Source organism: Pan paniscus, chromosome 3, assembly GCF_029289425.2.
Source record: "Pan paniscus chromosome 3, NHGRI_mPanPan1-v2.0_pri, whole genome shotgun sequence".
NCBI lineage: Eukaryota > Metazoa > Chordata > Mammalia > Primates > Hominidae > Pan > Pan paniscus.
The window spans coordinates 18,125,526-18,152,169 of NC_073252.2; the positions used below are offsets into that span (position 1 = coordinate 18,125,526).

At 35.1% G+C, this 26,644-nt stretch overlaps 1 protein-coding gene across 11 annotated transcripts in view; it reads right to left on the minus strand.

The window, feature by feature from the left end:
* LCORL (ligand dependent nuclear receptor corepressor like) overlaps positions 1-26,644 on the minus strand; it is a 185,293-nt gene that overhangs the window by 17,820 nt on the left and 140,829 nt on the right. For 4 of the 11 annotated variants that reach the window (XM_034958348.4, XM_055111233.2, XM_063603734.1 and 1 more), the window contains one exon: positions 14,385-19,207. The exons of 3 other annotated variants lie outside the window; for them this stretch is intronic. In XM_034958348.4, the coding sequence (XP_034814239.2) occupies positions 14,385-19,207 (4,823 nt within the window). Of the gene's footprint in view, positions 1-14,384; positions 19,208-21,595; positions 25,747-26,644 lie in introns of those variants that run through there. 4 more of the 11 variants (XM_003826817.7, XM_055111237.3, XM_063603736.1 and 1 more) reach the window with 2 other exon arrangements.

The window sequence follows — 26,644 nt, forward strand, 5'->3', positions numbered from 1 at the left end:
GCAAGTAGAACAATATCTGTAAAGTACAGTCTCTGGCTTAGGATGATTTAACTTAGAGTTTTTCAACTTTACAGTGGTGTGAAAGTGATAGGCATTTAGCAGAAACCATGCTTTGAGTACCCATACAACCATTTTGTTTTTCAATGTCAGTATTCCGTAAGTTACATGAGATAGTCAACATTTTATTGTAAAATAGGCTTTGTGTTTAATGGTTTTGCCTAGCTGTAGGGTAATGTAAATGTTCTGAGAATATTTAGGGTAGGTGAGGCTAGGCTACGATGTTAGATAGGTTAAGTGTATTAAATGAACTTTTGACTTACAGTATTTTCAACTTACAAGGGTTTATTGGGAAGCAGCCCCATCATAAGTTGAGGAGCATCAGTACTAAGAGAAAAATATGGTCAAATCTGATATCCATATTCAGGAAAAATATATTTTAAAAAATGTGATATACAGACTTTTATAGATATACAAAGGCAGAGTGAATTAATCAACAGCAGACGTGCACTACAAGAAATGCTAAAGGAGTTCATTCAGGTAGAAGGAAAGATATGGGATAGAAATCTGGATCTGTCCACAAGAATGAGGAGCACTAGAAACGATAAATTCATGGGGAAAATACTTATTTTCCTATTTTAAAAATCTCTGAATGATAACTGTGTAAAGAAAAAATAGGAACAATGTACTATGAGGTTTATAACATTTACAGAAGTAAAAGCACAAAGACTTGGAGAAGAAATGCAAATGTATGGTTGTAACAACTTCAGTAAAGTTTCAGGATACAAAATCAATGTACAAAAATCTGTAGCATTGCTATACACCAACAACAGTCCAAGTTGAGAACCAAATCAAGAAAGCAATCCCATTCACAATAGCCACAAAAGAATAAAATTTGTAGGAATTTATTCTTCATTCTTAGGTATGGCTAACCAGAGAGGTGAAAGATCTCTACAAGGAGAATTACAAAACACTGTTCAAAGACATCAGAGATGACACAAACAAATGGGAAAACATTCCATGATTATGGGTAAGAAAAATCAATATTGGGATAAGAAAAATCAATATTGGGCCATATTGCCAAAAGAATTTTAGAGATTCAATGCTATTCCTATCAGACTGCCAATGACATTCATATGGAACCAACAAAGAACGTGAATAGCCAAGGCAATCCTAAATAAAAAGAACAAAGCTGGAGGCATCACATTACCTGACTTCGAACTATACTACGAGGCTACTGTATTAGTCCATTTTCACACTGTTGATAGAGACATACCCGAGACTGGGCAATTTACAAAGGAAAGAGGCTTAATGGAGAACCTACAGTTTCACATGGCTGGGGAAGCCTCACAATCATGGTGAAAGGTGAAAAGCATGTCTCACATGGTGGCAGACAAGAGAGCTTGCGCTGGAAAACTTCCCCTTATAATAACCATCAGATTTTGTGAGACTTACTTTCACAAGAAGAGCATGTGAAAGACCTGCCCCCATGATTCAATTACCTCCCACCAGGTCTCCCACAACACATGGGAATTCAAGATAAGATTTGAATGGGGACACAGCTAAACCATATCATTTTGCTCCTGGTCCCTCCCAAATCTCATATCCTCACATTTCAAAACCAATCATGCCTTCCCAACAGTCCCCCACAGTCTTATTTCAGCATTAATTCAAAAGTCCACAGTCCAAAGTCTCATCTGAGACAAGGCAAGTCACTTCTGCCTATGAGCCTGTAAAATCAAAAGCAAGTTAGTTACTTCCTAGATACAATGAGGGTAGAGGCATTGAGTAAATACAGCCATTCCAAATTGGAGACATTGGCCAAAACACAGGGGCTAAAGGCCCCATGCAATTCCAAAATCCAGCAGGGCAGTCAAATCTTAAAGGTCTAAAATGATCTCCTTTGACTCCATGTCTCACATCCAGGTCACGTTGATGTAATAGGTGGGTTATCATGGTCTTGGGCAGCTCCACCCCTGTAGCTTTGCAGGGTATAGCCCCCCTACCCTGGCTGCTTTCATGGGATGGCTTTGAGTGTCTGAGGCTTTTCCAGGTGTATGGTGCAAGCTTTTGGTGGATCTACCATTCTGGGGTCTGGAGGACGATGGCCCTCTTCTCACAGTTCCGCTAGGCAGTGCCCCAGTAGGGACTCTGTGTGGGGGCTCTGACTCCACATTTCCCTTCTGCACTGCCCTAGCAGAGGTTCTCCTTGAGGGCACTGCCCCTGCAGCAATCTTTTGCCTGGGCATCCAGGCGTTTCCACACATCTTCTGCAATCTAGGCAGAGGTTCCCAATCCTCAATTCTTGACTTCTGTGCACCCACAGGCTCAACAGCATGTGGAAGCTGCCAAGGCATTGGGGCTTCCACCCTCTGAATCAACAGCCTGAGTGAGCCGTACCTCGGCCCCTTTTAGTCACAGCTGGAGTGGCTGGGACACAGGGCACCAAGTCCCTAGACTGCACACAGCACGGGGACCCTGGGCCTGGCTCACGAAATCACTTTCTCCTAGGCCTCTGGGCCTGTGATGGGAGGGGCTGCTGTGAAGACCTCTGCCATGCCTTTGAGACATTTTCCCTGTTGGCTTGGAGATTAACGTGTGGCTCCTCATTAGTTATGCAAATTTCTGTAGCCAGCTTGAATTTCTCCTCAGAAAATGGGTCTTTCTTTTCTATCACATTGTCAGGCTGCAAATTTCCCGAACTTTTATGCTCTGCTTCCTTTATAAAACTAAATGCCTTTAACAGCACTCAAGTTTCCTCTTGAATGCTTTGCTGCTTAGAAATTTCTTCCGCCATATACCCTAAATCATCTTTCTCAAGTTCAAAGTTCCATAAATCTCTAGGGCAGGGGCAAAATGTTGCCAGTCTCTTTGCTAAACATAACAAGAGTCACCTTTGCTCCAGTTTCCAACAAGTTCCTCATCTCCATCTGAGACCACCTTAGCCTTGACCTTATTGTCTCTATTGCTATCAGGCTTTTGGTCAAAGCCATTCAACAAGTCTCTAGGAAGTTCCAGACTTTCCCACATTTTTCTGTCTTCTTCTGAGTGCTCCAAACTGTTCCAACCTCTGCCTGTTACCCAGTTCCAAGGTTGCTTCCAGATTTTCAGGTATCTTTTCAGCAGCACCCCACTCTTGGTACCAATTTACTGTATTATTCCATTTTCATGCTGCTGGTAAAGACATACCTGAGACTGGGCAATTTACAAAGGAAAGAAGCTTAATGGAGAACCCACAGTTTCACATGGCTGGGGAAGCCTCACAATCATGGCAAAAGGTGAAAGGCACATCTCACATACTGGCAGACAAGAAAAGAGAGCTTGTGCAGGAAAACTTCCCCTTATAATAACCATCAGATTTTGTAAGACTTACTCACTATCACAAGAAGAGCATGTGAAAGACCTGCCCCCATGATTCAGTTACCTCCCACCAGGTCCCTCCCACAACACGTGGGAATTCAATATGAAATTTGAGTGGGGACAAAGCCAAACCATATCAGCTACAGTAACCAAAACAGCATGGTACTAGTACAAAAGCAGACACATAGACCAATGGAACAGAAAAGAAGGCTGAGAAATAAAGCTGCACATCTACAACCATCTGATCCTTGACAAAGCTGACAAAAACAAGCAATAGAAAAAGAAGTCCCTATTCAGTATATGGTGCTGGGATAACTGGCTAGCCATATACAGAAGATTGAAACTGCACTCCTTCCTTACACCATATACAAAAATCAACTCAAGATGGATTAAGGACTTCAATGTAAAACCTCAAAGTATAAAAACCCTGGAGGATAACCAATGAAATACCATTCTAGACACAGGCCCTGGCAAAGATGTCATGATGAAGATGCCAAAAGCAATTGCAACAAAACCAAAAATTGACACACAGGACCTAATTAAACTAAATTATCAATAGAGTAAACAGACAACTGACAGAATGGGAGAATATTTGCCAACCATGCATCTGGCAAAGGTCTAATATCCAGAGTTTATAAGATGAACTTATAACAATTAATAAGCAAAAACCAACCACATTAAAAAGTGGGCAAAGGGGTCGGGCATGGTGGCTCATACCTGTAATCCCAGCACTTTGGGAGGCCGAGGTGGGTGGATCACCTGAGGTCAGGAGTTCGAGACCAGCCTGGTAAACATGGTGAAAACCCATCTCTACTAAAGATACAATAATTAGCCAAGCGTGGTTGTGGGTGCCTGTAATCCCAGCTACTTGGGAGACTGAGGCAGGAGAATCACTTGAACATGGGAGGTGGAGGTTGCAGTGAGCTGAGATTGTGCCACTGCACTCCAGCCTGGGCAACAGAGTGAGACTCTGTCTCAAAAAAACAAAATATGTGAGCAAAGGACATGAACAGACACTTTTCAAAAGAAGACATTCACACAGCATATGAAAAAATGCTCAATATCACTAATCATTAGAGAAATGCAAATCAAAACCACAATGAGATACCATTTCTTATTAGTCAGAATGGCTATTATTAAAAAGCCAAAAAAATAACAGATGCTGGCAAGGTTGTGGAGAAAAGGGAATGCTTATACACTGCTGGTGGGAATGTAAATTAGTTCAGCCATTTTGGAAAGCAATGTGGTGATTTATCAAAGAGCTAAAAATAGAACTACCATTTGATCCAGCAATCCCATTACTGGGTATATACTCAAAGAAATATAAATCATTCTACCAGAAAAGACACATGCACATGTACATTTATCACAGCATTATTCATAATAGCAAAGACATGGACTCAACCTAAATCCCATCAATGGTAGAATAGGTAAAGAAAAGGTGGTACATATAGACAACGGAATACTATGCAGCCATAAAAAGCAATGCGATCATGTCCTCTGCAGCAACATGGACGGAGCTGGAGCCCATAATCCTAAGCAAACTAATGCAGGAATGGAAAACAAAACATTTATAAGCATTCTCACTTTTAAGTGGAAGTTAAATACTGAGTACACATCGACCAAAGAAAAGAACAACAGAAAGCAGGGCCTACTTGAGGGCAGAGGGTGGGAGGAGGGAGAGGATTGAAAAACTACCTATTGGGTAGTATGCTTATTACCTGGGTGATGAAATAATCTATACAACAAATCCCCGTGCCATGCTGCATATGTACCCCTGAACCAAAAATAAAGATAAAAAAAAATTTTTGGCTACCCATGAAGTACTATATTATTATTTGAAGGTAGAACCCTGATAAGTTAATGATGTATACTATAAACCCTATAGAAACCACTTTTTTTTTAAAACAGTGTCTCATTCTGTTGCCCAGCCTGGAGTACCATGGAATGATCTTGGCTCACTGCAACCTCCACCTCCCAGACTCAAGTGATCCTCCTGCCCCAGCCTCCCCAGTAGCTGGGGCCACAGGCACGTGCCACTACACCTGGCTGATTTTTGTAGAGACAGAGTTTCACCATGTTGCCCAGGCTGGTCTTGAACTCCAGGGCTCAAGTGACCTTCCACAGTGGTGGGATTACAGGCATGAGCCGCCTCACCTGGCCAGCAACCACTTTTTAAAAAGCAAATCTGGAGATTAAAAAAATTATAAAACACACTGTATTGATCCAAAAGAAGGCTGGAAAAGAGAAAAAAGGGTGGAACAAATAGTAGGTGGGACAAATAGAAAGATGGCTGATTTAAACCCAACCATGTTAATGGTGACATTAAATGTAAGTGGTCTACTGAAAAGGCAGAGATTGTCACACTGGATACAAAGGCAAGCCTCAATTCTGTGTTGTTTAATAAAAGAGATCATCTTTAAACATGAAGACATAAACAGGTTAAAAATAAAAGTATTGTGAAAAGATACACTATGATAACAGTAGTGAAAAGCAAGCTGGAACAGCTCTAGTAGTTATCAGATAAATTAGATTTCAGAGTAAGGAACATTTCCAGGATTAAAGAGGAGGTTAATTTCATAACGATAAAAAAGCCAATTAATAAAAAGTACCTAACAATTCTAAATGCATATGCAACTATTTACAAAGCTTCAAAATACGTGAAGCAAAACCTAACAGATCTGAAAGGATAAAAAGGAAAATACACAATCATAGTCACAGATTTTGATATCCCCCTTTCAAAAATAGAACAAGTAGACTGAAATTCACCAAGATGGAAAAATCTTTAACAGCACTAGCAACCATCTTGCTTAACTGACATTTATAGAACATTTCACTCAACGGCAGAATATACATTATTTTCAAGAACACACAGAACATTTACTTAGATTTGCATAGATTCTCGGCCATATAAAACATCACAAAAAATTCAAAAAGACTGAAATCACAAACAGTATATTAGAATTAAATTAGAAATCAGTACCAGAAATATATCTGAAAAATCCCTAAATATTTGGAAACTAAACAACACATCTCTAGGCAGGGTCTTGCCATGTTGCCCAGGCTGGTCTTGAACTCCTGGGCTCAAGTAATCTTCCTGCCTCAGCCTCCCAAAGTGTTGGAATTACAGGCGTGAGTACTGCGCCCAGCCAACATATCTCTAAATAATCCATGGGCTAAAGAAAAAAATCACAAGAGAAATTAGAAAATATTTTGAATTTAATTAAAATGAAAACACAGCAGAGCAAAATTTGTGATATAGCTGAAGAAGTGTTTAAAGGGAAACTTATAACATTATGTTCATATTAGTAAATAATCTTCCTTCTACCACTATAACACTTACACTCTATTACCAGTGGGTCTCAAAGTGTACTTCCAGGTCCAGAAGCATAAGCATAAGTATCACTTGGGCCCCACCCCATACTCAATCAAACTCTGTAGGTGGATCCGAACAATCATTTTAACAAGACTTGCTGGTGATTCTGATGCACACTAAAGTTTGTGAATCACAATGGTCTAAGTGTGGTTAGGTGTCTTGCCCTACACCCTTCCTTCTTCACAATGCAACCAGGGAGATCTTCTAGAAAGCAAAATCTGATTATGTCATATCTTCCCTGTCCACTTCCAATTTAAATCTCCGCCCTAAGTGCAATGGGGAGCCACTGAAAGTAGACAAACTTCTTGGCATGGCTCATAAGAACTTGTATAGTCTGTTCCTTTGCTTCCTTCTCAATCCTCCCTACATCTGACATCATCTCCTTCTTTCTTGACTAGACACACTGGCCATGACTTATACCTCTAACCTGCCAAGAATCCCACACCTCAGCATTTTTTCCACATCCAAATCCTTCTTCCTACCCTACTGGTTCTCCACCACTTGGCCTAGTTAATTCCTCCTCACCCTTCACAGCTTAGCTTAATGGCCATTTGCTCAGGGAACTCTTCCTTCACTTGGTAAAACCTCCCAAAATTAAATTCCCATAGCACCACATACTGAGAATGTAACAGATTTGTGTATTTACTCAATGTCTGCCTCTCCAAATAAACTTGAACCGTGAGTGTAGGAACCATATCTGGTTTTGCCCCCACTATTTCGCATGTGTCTAACATACTGCCTAGCACGCAGAAGACAAACACTTTTGAATAAATAAAAAGAGTTTATAGGTACAGGCTTTTAAAATCTAGCTTTCTATGTTTGCATAACACACAAAAAAAGTAGCAAATAAATGCATTTTCCAGGTTGCCTGGAACTGGGAGAAGGAAAAAGAAGCCAAGGTCTGGTTTAACTAAAACAAACACAAACAAGAAAAAAAAAAGTGGCAAGATGAAATCATTCAGACACCTACCCTTGCCTTTTTTGTTTGTAATTAGACTATAGGTGAATTCACTAGGCTTAACGTTACGATAATCACAGAATGCTCAGCTCCATGACAAGAAAACTGTTACTGCCCAGGAAAAACGAGAAGAAAAAATGGTAGTTAGGAGAGCTGAACTAAGAATTTTGAATTCTTAAGAAATAAAGAAGGAAGAAAAAAGGAAAAAGAGAACATTTAGACCTTGAGGCAGGAATTTATCATGGTGTGAGGCATTGAAACCAATCTCCTTCTAGCAGGTGGTAGCAGCTGGTTAAAGAAGAAAAGGGTGACCCTTGAACTTACCTCAGATAGAGAAAGCAGGTCTGGAGGCTGCAGGGAGAGAATAAAGATTTACAAAACAGAATACAACTGGTGTTCATGGCTCCCCCAGCACCACTCTGCTGGATAAAGACAGATATTGACCCGTAAAGATCAAACAAAACAGAACAGCTAACATGTCAAATACATTGTATTGTGTTGAGGGAGCGAGTGTTGAGGAAGAAGTGGATGAGGTGTTGGGGACGAACAAGATAGGATGACCTTAATATATTTTTTAAAAGCCAACAACTTATTTTTTATTTTTTTCAAGCCACACCGTATCAAAATTGTAGTGATATCAACAGAGTCGGCAAACTTTTCTGCAAAGTGCCAGGTAGTAAATATCTTAGACTCTGTAGGATTTATGGTGTCTGTTGCAACTATTCAGCTTCTGCAGCACAAAAATAGCAATAGGCAATATACGAGTGAATGAACATGGCAGTGTTCCAATAAAACTTTATTTACAAAATAGGCCATGGGCCAGACTTCCCAATTTAGAGAATTAAATCTATGTCTGAAAATAGTTCTGTTCTCTACAACCACCAGTATGTGGAATCAGCCAAATTATGTTTCTTTTACTAATTATGTTGCCAAAGTAAAAACTTGAAATATCTTCTAGATAAATTCCTTGAGTTCCTTTGTGACTCGAACATCTAACACAACACACCTGATACATCAAAAGAAAAAGTATCCAATGTTTGTTAAATAAACTGAATGATTTTCTGAGAAAGATATGAGGCAATTAGTAAAACAATATCCTGAAAACTCAGTAATAGTTGAGAAAGCAATGGAATATAAAATATTCAAGAAAAATTCTAAGAAAAAACATCAAGACAAAGATTGTTTACCTGTTTTACATTTTCACAAAATATTATGGCAAAAGTTAGAGACTCTTTAAAACCTAAACTCTTCTCTTAATTCCTGAGAAAATTACAGGGGAAAAACTCATATGTAAACAGAATGTATCTTTATTAAAAATTCCTCAGGGAGGTTGGGTGTAAAAAAATTCCTAATTTCATTAGAATACTTTAACAGAATCAAATCTTAATAGTTTTACTTAAAGTAATCATTTACTTTTATCTTGTGTTCAGTGTTCAAAATATGTGTTAAAATGCTCATAAGCAAGATCAGAGGAGTATGTATGGTTAGTCTTGGTTTCTGGTAGTTGAAGGAGTATATTACTTAGTTAAAAATCAGCCACCAGTTACAAACCTGTGTGAAAACCAGAATTCTGAATGGGAAAAATGTAAATTCAGTTATTTTTGACGACAGATGGCAAAATAGAAGAAGCTGACAAACTTTTTTTTTTCAGTCATCTCAGAATTCGATTCAAAGTGTCAACTGAATTCAAAATTTTTATGGGAAAATTTAATGTTTTAGGATGACTACTATTATTACAGGAGCTTCAAGACCACATTAGGTTATTTGATTCTTAAAAGTTTACTCAGAGGTGTCCAGAGTCAGCTTATTTATATCAAGATGTTTATCAATTAGGAAAAGATATACACCTGCTTTGGGAACTCAAAAGATACTGACATTAAAAAGGTCTATATTATTTCCAACAGTCGCACTCCATTTTTAGGCCATTATCATCTCAAAAATCATCTCTTGCAACTGACCTTTCACATATCACATTTCCCATCCTCCACCCCCTGGATCTATATTTGTGCTACTATTAGAAAAGATTCTCTAGAACTCTGCTTTGATCATATAGCTTCTCACTATTCACAGAACAGATATATTCTTGGCTCGATCTCTTTTGTCCTGTCATCCCCACGTGGTGAACTTGACTATTATTAAATCTAAGGGCCCACCTTTCTCCAGGCTTACATTCTGGCAGCTGAGATAAAACCAGTTGTTCTATCCTATATTTCTTGAGACAGCTATTTCAAACCTTGTCCATATTCCCCAATTACCCAATCCCACATACTACTCTTGATTACCTCTTGATTCATAGAAAATGGACTCTAATATCTCAGGATTCTGCCCACAAATTACCGATTTGCCTTCCCACATATTGTTCCCACTACCCCCCCTTTTTTTTTTTTAGAGAAAAGTGACCCTTTTGGCTAAGACCAATCTCTCTAACCATGTCCTAGATCCTATACCCAATAATCTACACAGGGGCTTCACTCCATTTCCATTGGTTGCCATCTCATTTCTGTATCTTCAATTGTTTATTCCCTATTGGCTTTTTTCCATTAGCATGTAAATATATATCTTTTGAACCTGTCTTCAACCCCGGCTTAATCTAGCTAACCTTTGTATATTCTCTCCATTCATGGTCAATTATAGTTTTCTGTGCTAATTTTCTTTCTCTTCCTTCATTTAACTCATCTAGCCTTGAATATGACTTGTGGCTCTGTTAGTCCACCAAAGCTACTCTTTCCCAACAACTAAGATAAACTCTTGTTGCTATATTCAATGGAATCGTTTCAGGGCTCATCTTAGTTGACTTCTTATCAACAGTTTACATTGCCTTCTCCCTTCTTACAACACATTTCCATTCACCACATTCTCCAGGCTTTCCTCTTACCTCTCAACTACTGTCATCTGTCTCCTTTTGTATACATCCTTCCTTTTTCCTAAATCTTTGAGGCTCTGACTCCCTAGGCTCTTTCAATCTTACAATGAGTAATCTCATTGTAATCTCTTCCACTCTCATGGTTTCAGTTATTTGTTGATTCACAAATCCTTATTTCAGCTCAGGCCTTTTTCTTGGGAAACAGATCCGTATGTTTAGGAAGCATATCCATAACTGCTTCCTAACATCCTTTCTTGGATATCCCACTGAACACCTCAAATTTCTCACATCTAAAGAGCATTCTATCTTAGTAGATCTTACTATCCTCTACCCAGATGTTCAAGGCAAAAACCTGGATGTTCTCCCTTTTTTCTTCTAATCTTTAAGAGATTGATTTTACTTTATAGATCTCAAATCTATTCTTTTCAATTACTGCTACTATTAGGGCTTAAAACATTTTTTGTTTCATTATGTGATGCTGACCTCACAATATGGGCTATGCTTCCCTCAGTAGCTTCATTGTTTTACCATTTTCCCACTCCCTCCTGATCCATGATTCCTATTTTATGCCTCAGTTCTGATAAATTACTCAATATTCCACATATGCTTGCTCTTTTCTTAAAAAAATTTTTGAGACACCTAGGTTGGAGCGCAGTGGCACAATCATGGCTCACTGAAGCCTCGACCTCCCAGGTGGGCTACCACACTTGGCTAATTTTGTTTGTTTTGCAGAGATGGGGTCCCGCTATGTTGCCCAGGCTGCTTGCTCTCTTTTGTCATCCAAATTTTCCACATCGTTTGCAACTGCCTGAAAACACTCCTCTTCCAACTTCTACTACATCGGCCTCCTTCAAGCCTCAGCTTAGATGCAACAATGTAGGAAACCTTGCCTAATTCCCTAAATCTGAGTTCAATTTCTCTTTAATGTGCTCTTACAATCCATCGCTCTCTCTCTGATCATAGCAGTCATCATCCTTCTACTGGAATTGGCTATCCATTTTTCTATCCTTCATGACATGGAGGAACATATAAGAGCAACAACCATAAGAGCAACAACCATGACTTTAACCATTCTATCCCCTTAAGGCATATAACATCCCACTTAAAAAATGAAATACATTCTATTTACTGAATAAATGATGTAGCTCTTGTTTTCTCCCTTAGATGGAAAGGAACTATTTGAACCTTCCACAGTGCCTAAGAGCATATTGTAGACATTCATTAAATACTTGTTGAAGTAAGAATAGAATGGGATTGCATTTTTCTGCCTCCTTTCCATGTGCACACTTGATATATACAGCAGTACAAATGTGGTGAAGTATAAATTTAAAAACTCATAAATTATATCTGGACAGTTCATCTCAAAATGTACAAAACAAGATATTTGTGATAGAAGCAAAACTTTTCATCAACAGAAATATTTCAAAATCTCATATACACTGCCTTAGAAATTTTTCTAGAAAAGTCTGGTTGTTAAGTCTCTTAAGTCTCCAGTCAGTAATTTATTCTACAAAGAAGAAAAACACATATAAAACTAATAATGAGGTTTAGCATCATTTCCAAAAAGGCAAAAAGAAGTATGAGATACCAAGAATAATGAGAAAAAAATAATACTTTAAAAATCAGATAAATATTAACAAATATTTCTATAAATACAACTTTATAAAAATAATGTCCTTGTTGATTGACTAAAAAAAAAGAATGTTAAAAAATAAAGAAGGAAAGTTATCAGTGATAGATAGATAAAACTTTAAGCAGAACAGGAAATAGTACTAGTAATTTTAAAAATGAGAAAGATCAAAAACAGCTCTTCAAATGATACTAAAAATTTTAAAACTGCCCAAAAGGATTTTGAAATTAATTTGAAAAAGTAGTCACTAGGCATCTTCCATCTTATTTTTTCTAGGATGATTTCATATTTAGTGGGGGTAAATAGTCACATTAAAATAAGCTTGATATTTATTTCTTAGGAAGATACAATGATTAAGAAGCTAAAAGGACAAAATACGGTTCTGTTGTAAAATGAATTAATGCATTTACTTCTGGTTAACTGTAACAGCATGATATGAGGATGATATAAAGAATTAAAAATGAAGCTTTACATTTTATTCTCCATTCATGACAGTCTTTAAGAATTATGTGTGTATATTTTCAGATGAATTACAATAAAAAAAAACCACTATCAGGTTTTTTTGCCTCTCTTTTTCCTGACATGGCATTTGATATTTTTAGTTATCCCAAGAACAAGAAACAGGGCACTTTTTAAAGTTTTGATTCATCGTTTACAATAGAGAATCTACTTTGGCCAAACTTTAAAATTTTAATCATTGCATGTTAGATATTTGAAATTTTAATCACTACTTTCTGAAATAGGCTTTAAAGTTATATAGTTGAATAACTGAATCTTGGGGGTCATAAAATCATTAACTTATTAAAAATCAAGAATTTACTGCTTCTACTATTTTAATATAAGACCTGATACTACCTATTTTAGCTTTTAAACAAGTTTTAAAAAGAGTAGTAAAAATAAAGCCAATACTTCCCCAACTCCCCCAAAAACACCCCTAAAATATATAATGATGCAACTATATAATATCTTTAAATTTCCAAATGTAAAATTTCTTTCATGTTAAGCAAGTAATCAACAAGTACTTCCATACTCCTCAATATCCCTCATTGTCCAGTACTTATCGATACGAAGAGCTGGAAATGGCTACACTGGCAACTATAGTGTTCCTATATTATTTTTACTAGGTTTTATAGCAGGGGTGTCTAATATTTTGGCTTCCCTCGGCCACACTGGAAGAATTGTCTTGGGCCACACATAAAATACACTAACACTAACAATAGCTGGTGAGCTACAGAGACAAAAACAACAACAAAAAAACACAAACAAATCTCATAGCGTTTTAAGAAAGTTTACAAATTTGTGTTGGGTCACACTCAAAGCAGTCCTGGGCTGCATGTGGTCCACGGGCTGTGGGTTGGACAAGCTTGTAGGGTCTCTGAGTCTCCCTGAGGCACCAACATCCGGTCAGTATAACTGAGTAAACGATGTAATTGTTTGCTAAGGTAATTCTGGTTTGCATTTTGAATTTGGCATTACCTTAACAATAACTTGTATATGATTCTCTTTTGCTAGTTATGGATTACCTGTGAAAAAGAATCCTCATCTTTATATCTGTGGAAATGAGCTCAATGTCTGATATCAAAAAAACTACTCAACAAGTTTGCTGATTTATTTTTAAAAATATTGTTGCTCTACCACTCTTCAAATCATCAGTCTTAAAGTGAGCTCCAAATGACATAACAACTTGGTGGGTGATGTGAGATTAGGATTATCCTAGGATATGTTACAATCTATCAATTTAACAGATAGTCTTTACTTTTTTAAAAACATGGTCTCATAGTTGTGGTTGATTTCTCAATTGAGTAAATATTTACTAGTTTATAGTGTGGTACTTAATTTTTAGTTAGTTACTTGGTTATATTTATCTGTCAAACTGCTTACTGCTTTTAATAGATCTACCAAATGCAAAAGGAGATAACATCTACATTATTAAAATAATATATTTTAAAGATGATTTCTATGTCTCTACTATATATATTTTTATTTGTGTGAAATCCTGGACATATTAAGAGGTGGGGAAGCGCACTGGTACATTTAGCAGCACCTAATTTCACGAGTTTCATACTAGGTGCCAAGAAATTAGGTTGTCCAAATATTTTGGAAACTAATTAAAACTGAATCAGCTGTTCCTTTTCTACCTGTTATACTTTACTCAAGGCACCTACAATGAAACTTTAAAATTAAGTAGAGAAGAACTTACCTAGGGATTTGGAAAAATAGTTTGCCATTTGTCCACTGTTGCAAGACTGTCGTTTATGTCTTTTTGTTGACATTTCTGTGGTCTTCCATGGAGGTCTTTTTCTTTTGTTCAAATTGCTAAGAACTTCAAAACTATCAGGATTCTTGTCAAAGTTAACACATTTGCTTAATTTACTATTGCCAAGATGGTCAGCAAATTCATCAGCTGAAGGATTATTTGCTTTAGCATTTTCTATTTCTTTAGATTGTTTTTTAAAAGAATTTTGCCTAGCAGAATGAGATCTTAAAGTAAAGCGCTTTGATTCTTCCATATGAGTCTGATGAGTATTTCCACTGTCAGTAGATTCAGGAGAGTAAATGATTGTATTTAGCTTAAAAGTATTTCTGTGTTCAAGACAGTTGAGCTTCCTCAAAAATATTCTACAGTCTTTTAAGGTTTTTGACCTCCAACTATTAGGACATACATTTTCTAGTCTTGGTCCCTTTTGAAAGTCTTTTTGGCTGCAATTTGTTCCATTCTCTTTTGCTTCTGACTTAAATTTATTCTCAAAACTAGCATGTATTTTGAAGTCAGGCATTACTACCCTCTGCTGCAAGTCACCCCTGATCTCAGGTGGCAAAACACACTGATTATCTACTATGCTTTTTCCTTGGAGTGGGATGTCAGCATTTGTTTCTCCCTCAGTCTTACTTAAAAATTGGTTCTGGCAGAAAAATCTTAAGTTTCTCCTTTTAGAGTTCCAGTCAACTGTTCCATGGTTGTGCAGCTTTCCCTCTCTTTTCCACCTTTCATGATGCAACCTCTTAAACTCAGTCCTTTTTAATCTAGCTATTGCTAAATTACTTTTCACATTTAAGAGTGGAGAGTTAGCCACTTTATGCAGTATATGCAATTTCTCTGCTGATTTTGAAGGAGAAGAGAGTGCAAATTTTTTAAAGTGCTTTCTGAAGGGGCTGGCATTAAAGTCAGAATATTTGGTCCCTAATTTGATTCCCCTGGTATTTATTACTTCCAAAGGGTTTCGGGCATTTGCTTTTCTAACTAGTGAAAGAGACTGTGTTTCTGTTGTTTGCATAAACCAAGTACAGAGTTCATTCAAATCATACTTTTTCTGAAAAAGCATTTTTACAGGTGAAACTTCAAGTTCTAAAAGACAAGTTTCCAAAGGGCTTGCTACTTTGAAATGATCATTTTCAATGTGTTCTCTTTTTTTATGAATACAATTTTCAGCTTCATCTCCACTTACTTGCACCCAAGCATTTGTTATTTGCTCAAATCTATTGTTCAATTCCTCTAATAAGGAATCATTTGAAGCAGAAGTAGCCCACCACCTGAGCAAAGGGTTTGATGAAATTATAGGATCCAAGGATACTTCAGAAATAGGTACTAATTTATTATCTTCCAAACACTTTTTTGCATTCCGCGAAAGTCTGTTTCTTGGGGTATCTCTGTAAGCTATTTTCATCTTTGAGTGCCTACGTTTTTCCTTCTGACTTTTATTTTTCTGCAAATGCAGTTTATATGATTTATGGAGCAGAGCATTTCTATAAATAAGTGAGCTAGAAGATGCTAATGAATGTAAGAAATGCAGAGATGGTTTTCTATCCCTAATAGAATGTCTCAAAGGTACAGTAGCAATCATACGTTTTGATCCATTTTTAAATATATCAGCTTCAGTGTGCCTTATTTTATCCATTTGAGTGCACTGTTGGTCACACTTTTCTTCAGGCAGATTTTTTCCTGACGTATTATCCTGTTCTAAAGGAGGCAAGCAGCTGCTAATACTTACTTCTCTTTCCTGAGGTGAAGTTCTATTAATAGTCACAGATATGCCAGAGATTTTCACTTTTGCTGGTCTACCAGGCTTCCTACTTATTGCCAAAGGCTTCTGATTTGGTCGAATAATGTTCTTGGAAGGCTGAGGTATCACAGATTTGTTCTTGATGGGTCTCACATATTCAAAGCCAGACCCCAAGATCTCACTTTCAGTAGTCAAGCTTGCTACAGCACTTATTCTTTCACCCAAGTCAATTTTGTCTTCACTAATATTTCTGGGAGTATTATATTCAGTTGGAAAATCACCAGCATTATTGTTTAAAGACATAAGGTTGCTTATGTTTACCCTTCCTTCAGAAACATGCCTTTTAGTTCTTCTTGACCTTCCGTAAATAACAGTTACTGTAATACTCTTTTTATAAATACCTTCTTTTACTTCTGATATGAGACATTCTGGGCTTTTCCTTCCAGCACTAAAGGGCTCATTCTGGCAAACAGTGATGTTTGTTTGATCAATTTTAGGCTTTGGTGGTCTTCCAATTGGTCGCTTAATCTGTTTCACAACTTGGGGACCTATTTTTTTTGGTCTACCTGGTTTTCTTTTAAAAGATGGATCAGTAGCACTGCTTGAATTGTCCTTAGGTTCTTCTTGTGGCTTATCACTACTTATATCACCTATAAACATTGTAGAGGATCCTGCAGTTTCTTTTGCATGACTGAATTTGTTTAGTTCTCTTTGAAAAATATCAGTATCATAATGATTGCAGTGATAATTTTCAGAGTTCGCATTTGAGATATCCTCATTTGTTTCTGTTTTTTCTTCAGTTACGTGATGGGTTGTAGGTTTTTCAGAAGGGAGAATGACATTTGAATGGGAAGTGCCAACTGAAGTTAAAGTATATTTGACCCCTTCACTACTTTTAACCTCAGATAAAAACATGAGTTTGATAGGACTAGAATAGTTGGAAACAGATGAACTTTCAGTACCTTCATATTTTGCTGGTACATTTTCAACACTGGAAATCAAGTGACCCATATCTAAAATAGATGACTTTTTCAGATTTTCAAGTCTTTTGTTATTCAAATCCACTGTAGGCATGCAATGACTTTTGATAATATTGCCGGATGCTACCACAGATTTTGATAAGCTCTGTTCTTTGCATGTCATTCTATTTAGAGTAAGAGTCATATTTCTGTCAGCATGTTGGTCTTTACCATCAATTTCTATCAATTTCTTGGATGCTTTATATCCTTCTGATAATGGCTTATTCCAGGATTTTTTGGCTATACTTATTGTATCTTCCAAACGCTTCACAACCACTTGTAAATTAGAATTCATTGCAATTTTGTTTAGGTCTATATTGTGTGAGCTTTCAATGTGAATATTTTTCACTGGATCGTTTTTTGTTGTGGATTCGGATACTTTTTTGGCTTTAGGGGATTTTTTAAAAACATAATTATTTGTTACATATATAGAATACCACCCTGGAGGCACAATATTTCGTTTAGTTCTGCTCAAAAGTCCAGAAGCATCATTTCTCAAAAGAGTTTGAGTATTACCTAACTTTGGATTTTTCCTATCATTTTGCAAAAATTGTTTTCCATCTGCAGATTTCTCCTGTGGCTTTCTTATGCTCATTTTCTCAGGGGAAGTTGTTTTAAAGCTTTCTGAAAATTCATTAAAAGACAAGTTAGTTTCTGAACTATGAAGAGGTAGTTGCAGTGACTGTAATGCATAATTTGGTGAAAATGATGTTTCAGCATGATTTTTATCTTGAAGTCTTTTAGAATTTTGTAAAGAAGCCCCTTGGTCATGATAGAATTCTCCTTTGTCTGATGAAGATATCTCATTGTTTTGTGTCAATTTCCTTGAACTTTTTTCGGTGTATTTTTTTCTTGTAAAATTTTCATCAAGACTAGCAAGTTCTCTCTTTATCTGTAAAGACTGCCTTCTAAACATGGGTGAATCAGAGGAGTTGCACATTGCAAATAAAGTTTCTTGACGCTTTCGAAATCTTGTCTGAATAATTTTATTTTCTACCTTTTTATCATGTTGACTCAATAATTCCATAAAACTATAATCACTGGCTTTTGCATTATGCAAGAGAGATGTTATGAAATCTCCCAATTTTAAATCATTATATGTATTATAATCACTGCTAGATAATTTTACAAGGCTTGTCATATCCGTGGTTTCTATTGATTTTAGTTTTTCATTAATGCGATCCATTAAATCTTGAAAAATTACAGCAGTTTCACCTTTTTCATGATTTGTAGTAGAATTATTGCTGTCATTTGAGAGTAAAGAATAAGAGTTACTGGATTTTTTAGTTTTAAGTATTTTATCTTGATGATCACTCTTATTGCTGCTTATTTCTGCTGGTGTGAGAGATGGAGGCTGGTTAATGTTTGCTTCAAGTTTGTTATTTTCTAAGGCTGAAATCTCTGAGATGACGTCTTTCAATTTTTCAAATCCTTCAGTTTCTACAGGTGATAATGGTGGGGGTGAGGGACTTCGAGATCTACAGGCATCTTTAAGAGTGACTGAAAGATCACATACTTCCTTTGACAAAAGAGGACTACGAAAGGCTGATCTTGTAGAGTGAATGTTTGGTAACAGTCCAGAACAGCACCTGTGAGAATTATAACTGTCTGCAATTCCTCTATTCACTACTGGCTTAACGTGTTCAACAGTTACAGTTTGGCAAGATAAACAATGTAAATCTTTAATACAGACTGGCAGAGGTTCTAAACCAGGGCTTTGTTTTTCGTTTTGTAAACAACCTCTTTCTGCCAGCCTATATTCACAACTACAGAACAGACCATATAAATCATCTTCGATTAAGGGCTTTTGAGATTCTGAAGACACAACACATGATGTATTACAACAGCAAAGAGAAGCAGCATTCTGCTCTTGGACTAGAAATTTCAACATAGCCAAAACTTGTTGCTGGTGATGTATGCACAAAGATTCCAAAACTTTGTTTAATGCTGATTTTCTTTTTTCCATTTTAGTAGCTTCCTCTGATTTTGCATCAACAGTTGAACTAAAAATAAAAATCAAACAAAAAATGAATTGCAGCAAAAATACCACTATAAGGAGTTATAATTTTAACAGTGTTTGAAAAAAGATATTTTGGTATTGCTGGACTCCTGACTCCTAGAGAGCTGCAATAACGGCATTTTGATTATTGTTTAGCAAAAATATAATGAAGCACTGATAATTAATTTCCTATGACAAAGTATAAGTCAAAGCAAAGCCCTATTTTTGCAATATAAAAGCTGATGATTATACATATGATTACATTTATATATTGTCTGTTTTTAATGTATTAAGAATATTTAATGGAAAGTGCTTCAGAAGGAGTTAAATTTTTATGAAGTAGCCATTTTATATTCTGATACATAATTATCAGTCTACATTAGTGCAAATAAGGAAAATAAAATGTAGGAGTACAATCTTTATTTAAAATAGATATTTTTTCCAAGGCAGTGAAAATAATAAAAGCTTTCCATAATCACAAGGAAAATTAAGGGATTTAGATTTTATGTAAATAAGAGAATGTCTTTCCTAAGATTAAGCTGCAGGCGTTAGCTATTTAAAAATAAAATCTATTTTTAATTGATGTTAAATACTAAAGTAATTTCATAAAAGCTAAAGGCATTACTTACCTAATTATTAAGTTTCAAATGCTGGAAAATGGCCCACTACAGAAACTAATATACATCTAACTTTAACTAAGAACCGGGCTTGCTTATCAACCAATATAGAAGTCTACAAATTTTTTTTTAATCCAATACCAGCAGCAGGAAGAATAAAATATATTTAAAGAGTTCTGTTTCAGAAAAGTATCTATTTTAATTAAACATATCACCAAACTCTGTACATGAAAATTGCCTTTCACTTACAGTTTATTACATTTGTTGTTTTTAATAGTTCCTGATTTCTAGAAATTTTAAGGTTGGAATAATGCTGATTATGAACTACTATTGAAGAATGTATTTCTGTTTAAATACAGAATTATTATGCTCATCTATATTAAAAATTATAAGATTTTTACTTTAAAACAGGAAGTGGAATATTTTTATTTTGCTGCCTAAAACTGATATAGCCTGTTTCAGAGGTAAGTAATATTTCACTTATATTTTATAAAAATTATGTTATTTGAGTAGCAAAAATAAGGAAGCAAATTTTAAACATGTGATCAAAACTTTTCTGGAAATAAAGATAACTTTACTAGATTCATCCAATGTTCCACTAAAACTAGTGATCTGACATAAAGAAGCTATCAAACAAAGTGAGAAGAGATGTGAAATTAAAACAAAACTTTTAAAGTCACTGCCGCCTCTAGACAGATGAAGATAGGACATGACCCCAGTATCCTTTCCTTTTTGAAAATAATTTTTTATAAATTTTGTCATGGTTGGGAGTGTAAAATGATGCAACTGACTCCCAGGATTCAATAACATAGTTTTAAAAAATATATGTAGAGAGCAAGGGTAGGAAGAAATGGTAACTACCAAAGATTACAATATATTTTTTTCCAGCAAATTAAAAATGACTAATTTTCACATAAGCAAAAGAAAACCCAGAATGTTGTGAGAGATGCACTTCAGTAGTTTCTAAAGTGATGTTATGGCATAATAAAGAGAGAATTTACATGTTTCTTGGAAAAATATGTTGTATTTTAAAGATTAATAACTGTTTATAACTCTTCCTGAAATGCTCAAAGGCTTTTTTCTGTTAATAAAGCCAGGTATGTGGTACAAGTAATCAAAACTAATGACTAGTGTTAAGTATTCTGAAACAATGTTATAATACCAACTTGATTAAGCTCACAAAATTACAAAAACCACTGCTTTTTATATCCCTTTTCTGACATTCTAAGCAAAGCTTTTAGAGTTTTCTTATTCAATTTATTAATAATGGAATTTCAAAAATACTATGGTAGCCAGTAATTCCCATCTAATGCTATAAGAACAGCTTAATAAAGGTATAAATTAGATATTCAGATATTAGATTCTATCTTATGTATCAGATATCAGAAACTAAGATCTCAAATTACAGAACTTCACAATATGCTTATTTGGCTTCAAACATTCTCCCCCATATTTCTTGCATGTTAGGATCTTAAAGAAAAACCTAGTAATGAGTAAATAATAGTTGAACACACATATAAGTATCCAGTCTAGAATTTATTCTCAGGTGATTATATAAGGTTCTAAAATTGTATTTTTTTCGTAGATCCTTTGCTTTTAAAGTTTTCTAACCTTTTCCTGTTTGATTTATAAACCAAACATCCTGCCTATTTTTAGTATGTTACTATCCATTTTGCCCATTAGAAACTTGTTGGAATATTTCTTCAGAAAAAGTAAATTAGAATACTATATTTAATAAAACTGCTTCCTAAAGTAAATCAAAGAAGTCAGTGTAGTCAGTTTTTTTCTTTTCTTTTCTTTTTTTCTTTTACTGAATGAGTAAATCAATCACACACCAACAGTGTTGTAAATTTAAGTGCAAAAGCATTGAAGTGCTTTACTACAAATTACAACCTAGAAACACGTTAACTGAACAATTAAAATTCATACAATCAGATTTAGATATATAACAACACAAAGTAGGAACAGAATTACAGTACATTTACAACACAAGACAGATACATGAATTCATTAGAAAATATTGTAATAAATAATTCATGAATTATAGTGCAATTGATTTATGCATAAATATAACTAATTGCCTAACAATCAGTTTATATTAACAAAATCTGTCAAAATCAAGGCAGCCACAGAGTTTTACTAAATTACTGCGACAATGGAAATACTGCAATTAAAAAACAAATACAAGTATTTGTACTGTAAACAACTAAAAAAATCAGTCTCACTAAAGTTAGTATACAATTTAATATAAAATTGTCATTAGCTACCAGAAATGGTTTAAACAACTTTACTGAGCAGTAGTTTTCTAAAAACAGAGGCACTGTTTTTTCTTTTCCTTCTTTTTTTTTTAATATAAAATACTTGAGGAACATTCAAATAAGTAGAAAGCACATAAGGGTTGCTTTCACCTTCATTAAGTCTGCTGAAATGGGATTTTTCAGAAAATTGTCAATTAATAAATAGTAACTGGTAACTAAATTCATAAAGTACTTTGAAAGTTTAACATAAAGGTCATCTTAATAGAATCACTGGGGAGAAGGGGAATTTCCCTGCCTTTCCTAGTTTGTATAATCAAATGTTAACTCAGTAATAGAAATGTTCTGTTTCTTTTAAAAGTTATGGGTTGATTATTACCTATAAACTATCAAAAAATATTTTAATTTACTATTTCTGACCAAAAATAAATAATACAAGTACTAAAATGCTGCAAATTAACTATAATATCACCTATAAAACTACTGATTACTGTGAAGTCAATAGCAAAATGATCCCTGATTTATGAATCCTGTAAAGTTTTTGGTCAGGTCATCTTTTAAATGATACAAAAGTGTTCTGTAAGTTTCCCTTTACTATAAACTTCTCAATCAATTTATTAATGTAAATATAGTGTGAGGAATAAAAAAGCTCAATACAATATAAATATTATGTAATGCATTCAAAGCCCCCAAAGTTTTCCAAGTAAAATTCTGTATAAAGAGGTCAATAAAATTGTTTTGAAATATGTACTTTACCTTTAACTTTGCTTTTCATTGGGGGAAGGGGGAAATATACTAAATAATCCAAGTTCTGGCCCTCACAAAATATGGCTTAATTCTTTAAAAAGAAAGATGACCCTGACATCTGCTGTTCTGTAATCTATTATGTATATTTTCTTGGGGTGAAAAAAAAAAAGAGGATTCATACCCTAGTGTGCAGGTAACATTAATAGCTGAAGAGGGTTAAGTATAGATCTCAGAGACCAAATAACTGCTTGGTTGTGTAGTTTCTCACTCTTCAGTTTCTTTAAACATGTAAGCAGTTTTAAAATTTAATAGCTGAAAATCTCTTTAGTATTACACGTATATATGATTATTAAATACACACAAACACAAGTGTAAAAACACAAGCATTTGACAAGGTGCACTTATTTTTTAAATTCAGCTAAAAGTATTCCTTTTGGACTTAGGAAAACTGGCTTAGAAAAATGATCAGAACCTGAATTTTAACAGAGAAAGGGGGCACTCAGAGAATTTTGAATACATAAAGCAAATCCCTATTCTTTATATGAAGGCATATGCTTTATAACATTTTACCACTACAGTTGCATACTCCATAAATCCAACAAGGATACTTTGACCCATATTTTAAAACTGCTATGTAAAAATGACCAGTCTCTCTTATGAGTCTAGTAAAAGTTAAAATGCACTGCCCAGCTTCTAACTACCCAATTAGTAGAGAGTTTACATTACTGAAAGTTCAAAACAGCTTCAGTGTTAAATATTTGTAAATCTATTCAAGACCCTGAACAAACTGCAAATTTGGTTATTAGCAAAATGATAATGTATCGCCCACCAAAATGAAATCTGCAATTCATTTTGATAAACTGAAAATGTTTTGAAGTGTCACAGCAGCAAATATATTAAAGTTACACTGAGGTTTTTCAATAGTAGGAGTGTGTCACAATCCTTAAAATTTAAAGTAGTCATAACATCAACTAACCAGCACATTTAAACCAAAATTATCATTCTCAAGCTTTTTCTGTGCACATTATAAACATGCTCTAAGTTGCATTCCAACTTTCTTTTCTAACCTTACACATTAGCTTATTTTTCAAATGAAAAACAAAACTAAATTATTTTAATAATTAAATTTAAATTATTTTTTGTTCTTAGTACTCCATCTTATTATATTAAAGGGTTCTATAGCTGCTGGGGTTAACTATGTGTCAGTTTTTTTTAAGTATATACCTTATAAACCCCAACTTCTTGCTAAATCAACTATTAAATGATAAATATTAAATTTCATTATACATATCCTTTAAGGTTTTCTTTTCTATTCCTGGTGGATGCACTTGAGTGCATTTTGTATTTCATAGAATGCACTGTCGTGTACTAATACTGTATATATTAATTTTTCTTAGTATGGAGATAGCTATTTAAACTTTGATTGGTTGCTTGATATACATACAACAAGTGTTAAGTATGTTGTATAGAATGTTTATAAACTATGAATATCATATTTCCATTATAAGATGGTTCAACTGAATGGCTGGAATGGTCTTTCACCAATAAAAATGTTTCACTTGACAATTACTCGTTTTCCCACAACGCTTTATGCTATTGACTACAAAGAAAACCTGAATCTTTTTCACCTATTTATACAAGGATTAAATACAAACTATCAGAATTAAGTAAGCAACTATATAATTCTGTCCACAGTGAAAACCCTGAATAAAACTTTTTTTCAAAAGGCATGTAAGTGGTTTTTGAACTGTAAAATTTCATGTCTCCTGTCAGAGTGAGCATTTGTAATTCCCACGTGTGTATATAGACACACAAATACACACCTGTGCACATACACACACACGCAAACACACACACACACACACACACAAACATTTTCCTAACAAGTAATCTACACAGGCTTGCTGCTGTTTTTGCAGCTGCCAGTCCCTGAATCTGTCATATTATATAACCCAGTGTCTGGTAATCGTAGTTTCTTCTTCGGAGGAGTCTTCAGTGTTCCAGATCTTTCTTTTACCTTGTATTCTAAAGTGCTGTGAGGTACCCCATAAATTCCTTGTGCTTTGGAAACACTCATTTTTCCGCTCATTACCATTGCAATAGCTTCTTCCATTATTTCATGATCATATTGCCGATAGCGGCCACGTTTTTTCCTGGGCTGCTTACTGTCTTTTCGATCTAATCCATCTTCAGTATTTTCAGAGGTTCCATCAACTGTTCCATTTTTAGAATTAAGACACAAAGGAGAGAGGTCCCCATGTAGAAAGTAAGAGTCAACACTTGAGTGAGTTACAGGCCCAGAACATTCTATTTTGTTCTGTTTAGGGAGTATATTTTTCAGTTTTTGGAGAGCTGATCCTTCTAGGACTGAAGAGGTTTTGGAAACTTGATACATAACATCCAGCAGACCAGAACCATCAGGTTGTGATTTTGAGACAGAACTTACTCGTAGCTGAGGAATTTTTAACTGTACAGTAGGATTTGAAGTTTCATATTGGAGGCTTTCATTTTTTTCTTTAAACTGAGTGACCATTTTCTGTAGAGTTAGCTGATGGAGGTAAGTGGAAGCTGTTGGGAATTTTATTTCTGAGGTTTCAAGTAGATTGAGTTTACTTTTTTCTGTGCGCTCTGCTTGAGCTCTTGCCCACAAGGCTACTTTTTGCAGCACTGCACAAGTTTCTTTACTGTCCTTATATGAATAACTATCATGGAAATCTCGAGTTTTGTTTTTAAAAGATGCAGGCTTCCCTGCTGGTAAGGCTTCTAAGTGAAGAAGTAAAGTTTTTTGAGGTATGCCATAAAGTATGCCTGCTTTATTTATGTCCAGTGCTCCAGACTGAATGTCTTTCAAAGCTTTTGAGAGCAAACCATCTGCAAACTCAGCACTTCTTTCCACATAGTCCTCTCTGTTTCTGTGTAGTCTCCTGGATGGATGGAATGAAACGATGGTAAACTGATGCATGAGAGACTCTCACACAGCTATGGAAGGGGAGGGTCCACTCCTTTATTATACTCCTTGCTTAGGTAACATCACTGCTTATGACACTTTTAAGTCTGTGAGATGTAGTAGTTACTCCTTATCAAAGCAAACGCTACAGTCCTGGTAGGACAATGTGTCAATGATACGGTGGCCTCAACGGGCAGACCTTCCAAGAACATAAAATCCTAACTCAGTATTTGTAAAAATATTCTCATGATGTTGCTATTCCTCTGATAGATGCTTGCAGAGCAACACTTATAAATTTTATTTGTACAATTAGAGCTCCATTATAAAAAGTACCCAAATCCTAAAGGAGTTTTTGTTAGTACAAACGTGACGTTACCGCTAAACAAGTAATAAAAGAGTCAACCCCTTTAAAGGAAATTTGTAGCAGCAGGAATATTTCCAAACACAAACATCCCATATTTCCACAAGACTAATTTTTCTCTAGACAAGAGCTTAAAACTTGAAACAAGTAGATGTTATATTTGAATAATTTAATTTTAGATATTATAAATGTCACTTCTATTTCAAATTATCATTGTAATTTTCAAAGTTTCTCAAACAGAAAGCTTACCATACCTTACGACTCAAATACTACTACGGCCATAGTTGAAACAAATTACAGTCTACCTCTAAGATTTAAATGTGACAAAAAAGCTTCCTATGCAGTTAGTTAATGGGAAGATGCAAAAAAGTTGTAAAAAAAAATCCAAAAATCCAACAGAACAGCATTTCACTACTAATTATTTATTTAATGATTAATGACACTTTTCAAAACATGAGAGGACTTTTTGTGGTGATTACTAGATATATTTAAGTAGTTTGCCACCACATCTAAA